Source organism: Hypomesus nipponensis, chromosome 22, assembly GCF_054491055.1.
Source record: "Hypomesus nipponensis isolate SF chromosome 22, ASM5449105v1, whole genome shotgun sequence".
NCBI lineage: Eukaryota > Metazoa > Chordata > Actinopteri > Osmeriformes > Osmeridae > Hypomesus > Hypomesus nipponensis.
The window spans coordinates 1,063,150-1,075,060 of record NC_140382.1 but is presented as its reverse complement, the minus strand read 5'-3'; the positions used below and the strand labels follow the sequence as shown (position 1 = coordinate 1,075,060).

The 11,911-nt window shown below is 41.8% G+C and overlaps 1 protein-coding gene across 1 annotated transcript; it reads left to right on the top strand.

Annotated features, from left to right (window-relative positions):
• Positions 1 to 864: 864 nt before the first annotated feature.
• LOC146235947 (uncharacterized) lies at positions 865 to 3,717 on the top strand. The gene is made up of 2 exons (XM_084687683.1): positions 865 to 2,627; positions 2,812 to 3,717. The coding sequence occupies exons 1-2, from the start codon at positions 1,206 to 1,208 to the stop codon at positions 3,316 to 3,318; spliced, it is 1,929 nt and encodes a 642-aa protein (XP_084543809.1). The 5' UTR covers positions 865 to 1,205; the 3' UTR covers positions 3,319 to 3,717.
• The last annotated feature ends 8,194 nt before the right edge of the window (positions 3,718 to 11,911 follow it).

Here is an 11,911-nt window from a genome sequence, read left to right as displayed (position 1 = left end):
TACCTCCCTCCCAGCGCAAGTCACGCCAAAGCAGAAATGCTGTAAGGGACGCATGAGGTTAAGGTGACGACCGAAAATTGCCTCTCACAGTCAAAACACATTGCTCACAACACAGTTTCCAGAATTTCTCAAAGATGGCTTGAAGACCGCTTTCCAGAACCACAGTCAACTTACGATCAAGAATAGCCTCATTGGCAAAAGTTTTATGGAACTGCCCATGATCAACTCCTTGCGGACGTAGATTTACAATCGCCGACTCTCACTTCCTATTAAACTACACAACATGAACTCTCAGAGTGACCAACAAGATTATTTTAACTAACAAACCACAATATTAAAAAACATCTATCTGAACGAACGCAACAACTGAAAACCCTTGCATAGCTGTTGTAACCAAACTATTTTCCACAAGTTTTGGCGTTTTTTGACGTACCACACTGCATACTGGGTACCCAAGAGCGCTGACGCTGATGATCTAGCTGTGCTCCGACTGCGTGATATGACGAGATGCTAGTGACGCGCTAACGGTGCGTTCACACAGTGCACCATGCTTGGGGGCGTGTCAGACAGATTAATTCAGAGCTGTAGTTCTCTTAAATCACTGTTGTAGTTCGTATAATGTCATGGCAAATGTGCAGACAAAATACAACTTTTACACACATTAAGCAAAAATCCGATCCGCATTCTGGATCTGACATGATCTTATCTACAGCAGACAATAGGTTATCTTTTTCCACACTTTTTTTAGGCCGAGTGAAAGATTAAATGCCACCCGCACTCTATGTACAGTAACGGGTCTTGTTCCGACTTGAAAAAAAGATGCATCAGACATAAACGTTCACATGTGTAACCTACAGTGTTGGGAATAACGCCGTTCAAAATAACGGCGTTAGGTAACGCCGTTATTTTTTCAGTAACGGGGTAATCTAACTAATTACTTTTTCCGTCGTTACAACGCCGTTATCGTTACTGAACGTTAAATGCGGTGCGTTACTGTGAATTGATTGAATAAACTGTGTAATCTGAACGCACTCCTCCTAGCTCTACACAAACTGCTAGTGAGGAGACTGCATGGTTTTTAGCGATTATGATTGGCTACAAGCAGAGTCACGTCATCATGGTAGCCAATCGGAGCCAGTGTTTTCACACACAAGCCAGGCCACGCGACGCGCTGCTTGCACCACACACACCAAACAGCAGCCGAGATGGCGAGTTCGGAGCAATCCGATGACAAATTGACATTTACAAGGTGGAAATATAGGCACTATTTCCAATTAATCGAGGAAAAAGGCAAGAACGTGCATGTAAAGTGTACACTATGTCCGGGAGGGAAGATTTTGTCGACATCCGTTGTTAGCAACTCAAATTTAACGAAGCATCTTGCAACGAAACACGCATCGACAAAGCTAGTGGCCAAAAACACAGATAACTCCACAGATAGCTCGCCATCCACAAGCCAGGAAGGACACGGAGCAAAGTCAAAGCAGCCAAAGCTAGATTTTTCTGCCCCACAGCAAAAAGCTATAACACAGGCTGAAGTCAACCGTATGATAGGCAGGTACGTGGTCAAAAATATGTTGCCGTTATCGACGGTAGAGGATGATTCATTCCGAGCCATTATTGCTAAAATACCGAAGAAAGGAGGTGCCTGTACGCCATGCAGAAAGACGTTTGCTAAATACCTAGATGCTGATTACGTCAAAATGAACACAGAGCTTAAAAAGAGTTTTGAAGAGTTGGACTTTTTGTCTACAACTGCAGATATTTGGACTGCGCACAACCGCAGTTACCTCGGCGTGACCGCGCACTGGATAGATCCATGCAGCCTAGAGCGAAATAAAGCAGCCTTGGCCTGCAGACGGTTCAAGGGCCGTCATACAAATGACCGCATTGCTACTGAACTGGACAACATTCACTCATCCTTTGGTATTTCTAACAAAATCACAGCTACTGTCACAGACAATGGTTCAAATTTTGTGAAGGCCTTTAAAGTTTACCAGCCCGTTCAGGGTGATGACTCTGGGGAGGATGATGATGATGATGTGACTTTTGTCGACCTTAATGATGCCTTACAAGACAGGAATGTGGATGAGGATGTGGAAGAGGATGTTGTGACTTTGCCACCACACCACAGATGTGCATCACACACAGCAAACCTTATTTCATGCTGTGATGTGGACAAGTGGCTACTCTCAAGGCCAGACATAAAAGCTGTGTACAGAAGTGCTACCTCAAAATGTACAGCTTTGTGGAATAAGGCTAGCCGTTCCACAGTGGCTGCAGAGACCGTGGATGAAGTCCTTGAAAGGAAGCTCCTTGTCCCATGTACGACCAGATGGAACTCCTTTCATGATGCCGTTGCTCGTGTCTGTGAATTCCCACTCGCCGAGCTGAACACCATCTCCTACAATTTTGGGTTGAAGGCCATCACAGATCGGGAGTACCAGTTCCTCAGAGAATACTGCACAGTGTTGAAGCCACTAACAGTTGCCCTCGACATTCTTCAGGGTGAAGACAACTGTTTCTATGGCACACTCCTTCCCACACTGGAGACATTGATCTCCAAGACCCTGGACTTGAAGAGTGGCCTGCAAATCCTTGGTGACCTTCCAGAGGCTGTTGTCAGGGTAAGAGCTAGTATTTCTTCAAATGCATTAACATACTCCCATACAATTATGAATAATGAAATCAAAGTAAAATTAAATTTATATATCTTATCTCATAATAATGTGTAATCCTGTGTGTGTGTGTGTGTGTGTGTGTGTGTGTGTGTGTGTGTGTGTGTGTGTGTGTGTGTGTGTCTCATTGCAGGCGATCAAAACCAGATTTGCAGAGGTGCTGGAAAGTGAGACTGCTGTCTTGGCTGCTGTGACACTGCCCAGGTTTAAACTACGTTGGCTGCGAACACAGGAAAGGAAGGACAAAGCCAAGGCAGGTTTGCTGGCAGAGTGCCGGAAAAGTGCCCAAGATGAAGTCCAGCTGACAGGTACCAACGCACCAACACGCAACCTCAGCACCGACTCAGCCATAGAGGATTATTTCTTTTCCTTTGAGGATGAGGAGGACACCTCTGCTTCTGTGGAAAGCCAAGTCGCTGACTATTTAAAATCAGGAGCACAAGGGATGGACATTCTTAACGGATTTCCACTAATAAAGAACATTTCACTGAAATACAATGCAGCCACTCCATCCAGTGCCCCTGTAGAGAGACTATTTAGCCTGGGGAAGCTGGTCTTCACCCCAAAGAGGAACAGGCTGTCAGACAAGAGGTTTGAATTGCTGCTGCTTCTTAGATACAATCAGTGGTTTGAAGGGTAGAATGGTTAGGCTACATGGGTATGAAGAAAATACTTGAAATGTGTCACAGGTTGTGAGAGTTAGATTTATTTAATATGCACAAAGTTAAACACACTTTATATTGTTCAAATGCTTACTTTTGTATTGAAAAAAATACTTAAGTACATGTTGTTTACTTGACCAGTTGTCTCAGGTTGTAAGATTTAGATTTATTTAATATGCACATAGTTAAACACACTTTATATTGTTCAAATGCTTACTCTTGTATTGAAAAAAATACTTAAGTACATGTTGTTTACTTGACCAGTTGTCTCAGGTTGTGAGAGTTTGATTTATTTAATATGCACATAGTTAAACACACTTTATATTGTTTAACTGTTTACTTTTGTATGTGCAATAAATATCGAAGGTTATGTTCAAGTACTTGTCTGTTCTACTCATTTCAGCTGACTTGTGAAAACCGCTCAGAAAATCCAAATTCTTTGACATACAGCAACTTTTTTTTTACACGCAAATAGTTACTTTCCCTGGTAATTAGTTACTTTTATAATAAAGTAATTCAGTTACTAACTCAGTTACTTTTTGGAACAAGTAGTGAGTAACTATAACTAATTACTTTTTTAAAGTAACGTTCCCAACACTGGTAACCTATTATTATATTACTCGAAATCTCTGCAAATCAATCGCTAGATTATTACTTGCCACTACACATTCACTGTATGGATAGCGAGGTGGCTGCCAGCCAGCATTTCAGCGTTGAATGTCAATCGTGTGCCGGGTGAGCTCCAGTAGCTAGACTATGCAGCTAGCACAGTATGGAAGCAAATCGTGACCAAAATTCAAATGAAAATGCATTTCCAGAAATGCTTTTTCATTTTAAAAATGTGGCTGCATTATTTGACTCATAAAAAAAAATTGTAATCAATCATCCTATTTGCATTTTAATTTTCTTCTTTAAGACTGCTCATTCTTTCACTTAATTAAAATGAAAACGAAAAAGACATTTGAAATTTAATTTTCAAAATATGCCCCAGCAAATAGATACCAAAATTCTATTTGAAATGTAAAATTTGAAAATGAAAATGCATTTCCAGAAATGCGTTTTCATTTTAAGAACGTGGCTGCAAAATCGTGACCACAATTCAAATTCAAATGCATTTCCAGAAATGCTTTTTCATTTTCAAGAACATGGCTGCAAAATTGTGACCACAATTCAAATTCAAATGCATTTCCAGAAATACATTTTCGTTTTCGTGTTCTGCCCGCAAAGAACTGCCCATAATTCGAAAACGAAAATGCATTCTGAGTGGCGCAGCAGAGTGACATCAGTAGCCTCTCTTTTTCAGCTACCTGCTGACCGAGCTACCCATCTTGTTCGGTAGGGGGCGGTGTGCACATACGCATTGCATTACATGACCAAATTTGCCTAGAAATTGACTGAATTGCCGGGTATTTAGAGGACGCATCACAGATCATGGCGCTCCCTCAAATTGTGCATACACTGATAGGATTAGCTGAGCTGGTAGAAACTAATAATATATCTGAGTCTGATGCCCGTGACCGAGTAGAACAAACTGAGTTGCTTGAGGAAGACCCAGATCATCTGGGATAGCACACATACTTCTTGCTGACGTCGGCCCGATGTCTATAAGATACGTCGGCAAGATGTAGTATGGAGATAGTTGGTATTTGATCGAAACTGACTTCCAGATGATGTGTGGACGATGAATCAAATCACACCCGGCCGCACTACAGATATATTCTGATAGATAACTCCTTATATGCTGTTAAATAGGGTATGTCCGATCTCTCAGAAAGCAAATATTTCACTAACCATAACCGATATGAAATGTCACTTAGCAAATGAACATAGCCTATAGGCTGAACATTGACTTTGATAGGAATAAGGAGACAATGAAAAATATGCTTGACCATCCAAAATTGGCTATTAGCAATACAGTACTTGATTCAACCTGGATTTTCTGTGTGGGTATTATAATTAAGAGACACAATTGAAGTTCATGATTTTATATCAGGCTGGATCTTGATGGCATCAAGCTCTTAAAAGAACTCCTACACAGAAAAGAAAACAACGAAACATAAATATATAGGCTATAGCTTTGCCAGTTGTTCCACGTCTTCCATCGGTCTCCGCCGCCCTCCGAGTCTGTCTCGACTCACTTGCTAACAGTAACTGCCGATTTTGGCAAAGGAGAAGACACAAGTGTTTACAAGTTTCATAAGCACTTGCTCAATACTGTTCCTCCAATGAGCAACTGAGCTTGTGTTCTGAGGTAAAGTTCGGTCGTTCTGAAATTGTCTGCTTTTCCCTGTGAAAGCAAGCTGTTTCACCTTTGGCCTATTTCAGACAAAATCTGAATTTCCGCAATCTGAATCTGAATTTCAGCGATCTGAATTTCAAGAATCTGAATTTCAAGAACCTGAATTTCAAGAATCTGAATTTCAAGAATCTGAATTTCAAGAATCTGAATTTCAAGAATCTGAATTTTTGAAATGTGTATTTTTGGATCAAATAATTCCGTTTAATTAAATTCGGCATACAAATAATTCAGATATTATATATTAAACAGCAACGCCCCCGCTCGCCTTCCCACAATGCCTTACGCGGGCGTCAACGCCTGGTTTCATTAAAAATGAATGGGAAGCCGACGCCCCGCTCTGCCCGCCCCGCTGCAGTGTGAACGCACCGTAAGGTCTCGGAGTCTCCTGAAATGGAATGCGTCTTTCTGCCTTGAAGCTGCGTGCGCATCATCATCAAGACCCCATGTATATGGCAAGATAACATCCAAGCTAACAATTTCTCCAAATCTGACTGCAGCTTTGTATACCATATGTACTGTGTTATGGTTGTTTGAGTTAAACAACTTGCTTAATGAATTAAATCGCTGTTAAATGTCAAATCCAACTATAAATGTATAAAAGAGAGTTCCAATCAAATCTGAATTCTTTTTAAACCTAAAGGTTTAAAAGACAACTTTGCCTAAACTGACATGCACCAACTCAGATAACTGAGTGTCAACATTCATTTACATCCACATTTAGTCTCTATTTTTTACTTAAAGGCATAACTATGTTTAACTTAATGTCTGCACCTCTCTGTCACCAACTGTCTCTGGAATGGGGGGTGGGGGCTTCACAGGGTGTCTACAGTCGTAAACAAGTTAAATTTAAGACCTTTTAATAACACTTCCAATTGAAATTAAAGACCAAATTTAAGATGAAAATACAGATCAAAAGTAGAAATATACAGTAATCTTCCCAAACACTGATGTCTGTTCAATATTGACTAAATGTGTGTAATGTGAAAGGGTAACACAAAAGTGGAATTGCTGTCCTAAATTATATTTTTTATTACACAATGGTGGAGCAGAAACTAGCAATTCCATGAATCCCATGGAAACAAAGGCAAATGTGTGAGATGTACTGATGTGGAGCACAAGTCATCCAAGAAGCAGTACTTCTCTTGAGTGGTTTTTATTCAGATGACTAATCAATGGATTTAGGTCAAAAGTCTATAACTTGAACTCGTTTCATTACTTAAGACACTAAAAGTCAGCAGCTTGGCATGCAGGGACATGGAAAGGATTAAACATTTAGACTTTCATCAAAGTAAAAAATGCTGGTTTATCCTTTTTCATCAATGTCCTCAAAAAAGCAGTCTGCAGAGCTACTGTGTCAGGGGCAGGGGCAAGCAGGGCCTGCATGCAGGCAGTCAGGGCAGGCCAGTTGGATGAAGCTGTCCTGGGGTCAGGGCTGAAGAGAAGGTGTCCTGATTCTGATTCTGTCCAGCTAGAAGGGGGTAGTCCAGCAAGGGATCAGTTTTTCTCTCAGCATCCTCTGTTGAGCTCTGTTGAGCAGGCCTCTGCATGACCCTCCAGACCTGTAAAAGTGAAGAAAGGATCCATGTCAGTTGTGAAAAATGAAGTTTTTTACATCTACACTTGACATAAACTACAGTTTTGACTGTGAAATGCAGTGGCATTACTTGAGCTTGAATCCAAATGTGTTGAACTGATGGATACCCGGCCATGCAAAGTCACTCAAAACATTTGGCTCCATTCCAGGCTCTGGCAAGAGTATTTAGCTCTAAACTGGTCAATATACACATCTGACCAAAGACCAGCTCGACCTTTGCCTGTAAACAGTTATTCCGACTGTCAGAGACCTTTAAACAGCCTGACCGATTGAAACTAGCCTGGCTAATGTAGGTCGCTTTCTCAGGAAAATGACAAATGAAATAGGCTTGTTTTGAAGGATCCCATATACTGGCTATCTTCAGTAGACTCTTGTCTACAAAAAGCTGCCCTATCTCGTTTACACACTGCCAGTGAGTGAGCGAGCCGAGTCTGTCATTGAGGCCAAGTCAAAACAATGTACCCTCAGGATGCAGTCTCACTCCACTTACAAGTTTTCACAAATCACAAAAATAATCGGAGCATCTGGCTACAAGCACAATTCCTACATCTCCTAAAGGCTTCCCTCCTTGATAGGCTAGTGACAATAGCCCCAAAAAATGTTGATACCCCTACCGGAGGTAGAACTAAACCCAACAATGTTTTTCATCATCTCTAAGGTCTCCCATATATGAAATGGATTCTTGGCAACAAATATTTTACTGCTAAGACTGTTAAATTAACAGATATTGTTAAACACCCCAAAACCAAGAAAGGACTAAAATATAGCCTGTCCGTATGGGAGTATAGGCATATAAACTAATGCAGATCAATCACACAAGCTCTGAGAGCTTTGAAACTTGGCATGCTTGTAGTTAGGAAGTTGCTGTACCTGCTAGAAAAAACTGGATGTGAATATATTGATGTATAGAATAAATAAAGACATATAAACACATACCTAAAATAGGCGAACATGCCAAAAATCAAGATCTATGCAGAATGTTTTCATTTACTTTGTGGTTACTTTTCCAGGGATTATTATAGAAACACATTTGATGGCCTGTTGGGAAGGTGGGGTTGTGGTGAATCCAGCAATACCAAATATGTAAATATAGCATCACAAATCAGGGTGTTCTGTCCAGTGGCGATCCTCGCACATTTGCCACCCCGCACTACCTTTTTATGTCAACAGAGGCCGCCAAACACAAAAATGCCTGATATTGCCGCCCTTTTTTCATGCCGCCTGGTAGGCTAGTGACCCCAAATTTTTGAGATACCCGTACCAAAGGTAACACTAAACCGAACGATGTTTTTCCTCATCTTGTATTTTCTTGATATAATCCTAACCAGACAGGTAAATCATTACAAATATTATGTCAAATGTCAAATATTATTGAGGCTAACCTAGCCTAATACAAGTAGCTAAATAGCTAGCTGTAGAAACTACTTAGCCTAGCTAAGAAAGTACTTAGCCATCTGACTAATGTTGCAAGGCCGTAATCATAATACATATTGGGGGGGACACATCCCACCCAATATTCAAATCTGGTCAAATGTCCCCCCGAATATATGTATATAAAAATATAAATGTGCTACGCTATGTGCCACGCACACTGTCCAAAATTATCATTAAAAATGTATTAGTCCCCCCCAATGTTGACTCCATGGCTACGGCCTTGTAATGTTGCATGTGTAATTCAACTTGATTTGCATTTCAATGAAAATTCTGAAATGTACATCAAAAACAAGGCCTATGTGCAATGACTGAAGCACAAGACCAAATCCTACGAGATATACAGCATGCATTTCATGGTAATGACAAGGCCACTGCTCAGCAGCTCATCAGTGAGGTGGAGACTGAACTTTCTGAGATCAAGAAGAGAATCCAGATGTTCACAAATGAGGGAGTTAAGCAATCAGCAACCTTTGGATACTGGTTAATGTTCCTCAATGGTGCTGATCTATTGCTAAGGATTCTTCGTTCGGAGCGTGAAGCTGACTTCAACTTCACCTGAATTGCATGTGTGAAGTCATGCCGTGGTTCAGAGCTGCTGGCAGGACCAATTATGGCAAGTACATGCCAGTCTATGTTGCAGAAATGAAAGCACTTGAACAAGAACAACCAGAAGCATACGCATTCATGCAGCAAGGTGGGTTTGTTGTTCGCCGGTCTGAGCATCGAAGCTTCAACTGTGTGGCTACTGATCAGGCACTGGAGCAAACCATCAATCGAGAAGGCAAGAGTCAGGGTGGAGTTGTTGGCTTCACATTATGAAAAGGAGCTCTCACAAGATGGTTGATGACAAGACATGTGACCACAGCATATGTGGATGCCATGAAAGAGCTTTGTGACACTGATGATCAGAGCCTGAAAGCACACAAGGAGCATGGAGCCTCCAGAATGGACCTAGACGAAAGAGACATACAGAAGATAATGGAAGCTGTGGAACAGGGACAGAATCCCTTTGATCTTGATAGCGTTCCTGAGGAGCTGATCAACATTGCAAGTGGTCAGGTTGCATCTGAGAAGGTTGCAAAAGAGCTCTCAAGTTTCCTCCATGATGGTGCAAAGCAGAGTGCCATCTTTATTGAACAACGAAAATCAACAAAATAAAAAAAAACTAAGAACTTCTGGGAGCCAGAGAAAAGAAAACAGTGTGCAACCTTCAAGGACATGAAAACATCAGTTGGAGTCAGCATATCTAGAAAGGTTCACATGGACTCAGACGTGCTCTTTCGAAGATTACTGTCTGTCTCCAAGCAAAGAGAGGTGTCCATGGAGACTGTGATGTCTCATGAACTCGCAGCTGTGTCGTTATTGTGTTTGATAGATATGACCACCAACACTCAGTCAAAGATCTTGAAAGACAAAGAAGAGGCACTATTCAAACCAGCAGACGAACACATATCATCACAGGACAAACAAGTGTTCCAAACTACAGAAAATACCTCAGGATCAGTGGAAACAAGGCTGCTCTATGTAGCTTTGTCAGCACCTTCATCGCCAGTACTGGGCCAACGAGAATTTCTCCAGGGAAGACTGTCATCTTAGCAGGTGGCTTTGAAATTGGTCAGGAGGTTAAGAGGGTTAGCAAGTCAGGCATTGACTGCTTGACAGATCTTTACTGTGACCAGGAGGAGGCTGACACAAGGCTGGTGTTACATGCAATACACCTTGCACAGTCACATTCTCGTCTAATTGTCAAATGTGATGATAAAGATGTACTCGTTTTGCTTCTTTACTATTCAAGCAAAGGGATGTTTGGATCCTCAGCAGTGTTTATGCACTCTGGACATGGCCTTAAGGAAAGATTTGTCCCTATCGGTTTGATTGCTCAGAAGCTTGGAGCAGTGCTTTGTGAGTGTTTACCTGCATGCCACGCCCTCACAGGTTGTGACACCACAAGCAGTTTGTACCGAATTGGGAAGGCCACTGCCCTCACAAGACTGAAGACCCATCTTTGTGAGTTACAGGAAATGACCAAATTTGGACTCTGGTAGCATAGTAGAGACTTTGCCTGTGGCAAGACGGTATGTCCTCCTCCTGTATGGCCAAAGGAAAAAAGTGGATGGGCTTCCTTGCACCAACCTGGATGAGCTGAGGTACACACTAGCATCTACCACAGATTCGTCAGCAGCAAATCTACCCCCAACAGAAGATGCCTTCCAGCAACATGTGCTGAGAGCCTTGTATCAAACTCCAGTGTGGCGTCACAGCCACCTGGTCAAACCTCTTCTCTGGAACCCAGTTGGTAGAGGATGGAGGCTCAGAGAAGATGGGTGCATTGAACCTGTGATGTTCCAGAAGGCACCAGCAACTAAAGAAGTTAGAGACATCACCCACCTCTACTGTAAAGACGGGAACTGCAACGATTCCACCAAATGCCAGTGTCTTTCAGTGGGCTTGACCTGCACAGAGTTTTGCTCTTACCCTTTCCCAGACTGTCCAAATATGACCCACTTTGTCACTGATGACAATGCGGATGAGTGAGTGGTCTATTGTAGTTGTAACATCATTGGGGGCTGACCTCCCCAAAGTGGCCACTGGAGATGCCCTAGCCCTCAGAATGGCTACCAAAAGCAGTTAATGTTCAAAATGGTTGCTGATAGAAAAAACACTGTTAGAAGAGCTGGAGATTCAGTGAGGAGAGTTCTCATTCCCCCTCAGAGTGATTGTTTTGTTAGCCATTGTTTGATTGCCATTTGTTTGATTTAAGACAGTCATTTAATTTGTATTGTGTAAAGTTATAGTTTTAGTAAAAGGCTCATTAAGGTCAAACTGCAATCCTGACTCCTGGTCTCCTGTTTGTGCTATGGTAAGGTGTTATCTTTCTATTTCAATCTTTGTTTCCATATGGACTGTGTAGTACAAGGTGCCATATGAAATGATTCATTATCAAATGTATCTTATATTTGAATTTCTAAACATTCTTCTCACCACTAACGGTCTTTGGACTTTGGACCATCGGGAGTCAGATGGCTGAACGGTGAGGGAGTCGGGCTAGTAATCTGAAGGTGCCAGATCAATTCCCGGCTGCGCCAAATGACGTTGTGTCCTTGGGCAAGGCACTTCACCCTACTTGCCTCGGGGGGAATATCCCTGTACTTACTGTAAAACGCTCTGGATAAGAGCGTCTGCTAAATGTAACAATGTAATCTAAATTATGTTAGTTTTCCGTTTTCTTTCATTTTGGACACCT

Coding starts and splice junctions, on each gene's coding strand:
- LOC146235947 (XM_084687683.1), top strand. CDS start 1,206: ATGGCGAGTTCGGAGCAATCCGATGACAAATTGACATTTACAAGGTGG. Junction 2,628..2,811: donor TTCCAGAGGCTGTTGTCAGG/GTAAGAGCTAGT, acceptor GTCTCATTGCAG/GCGATCAAAACCAGATTTGC.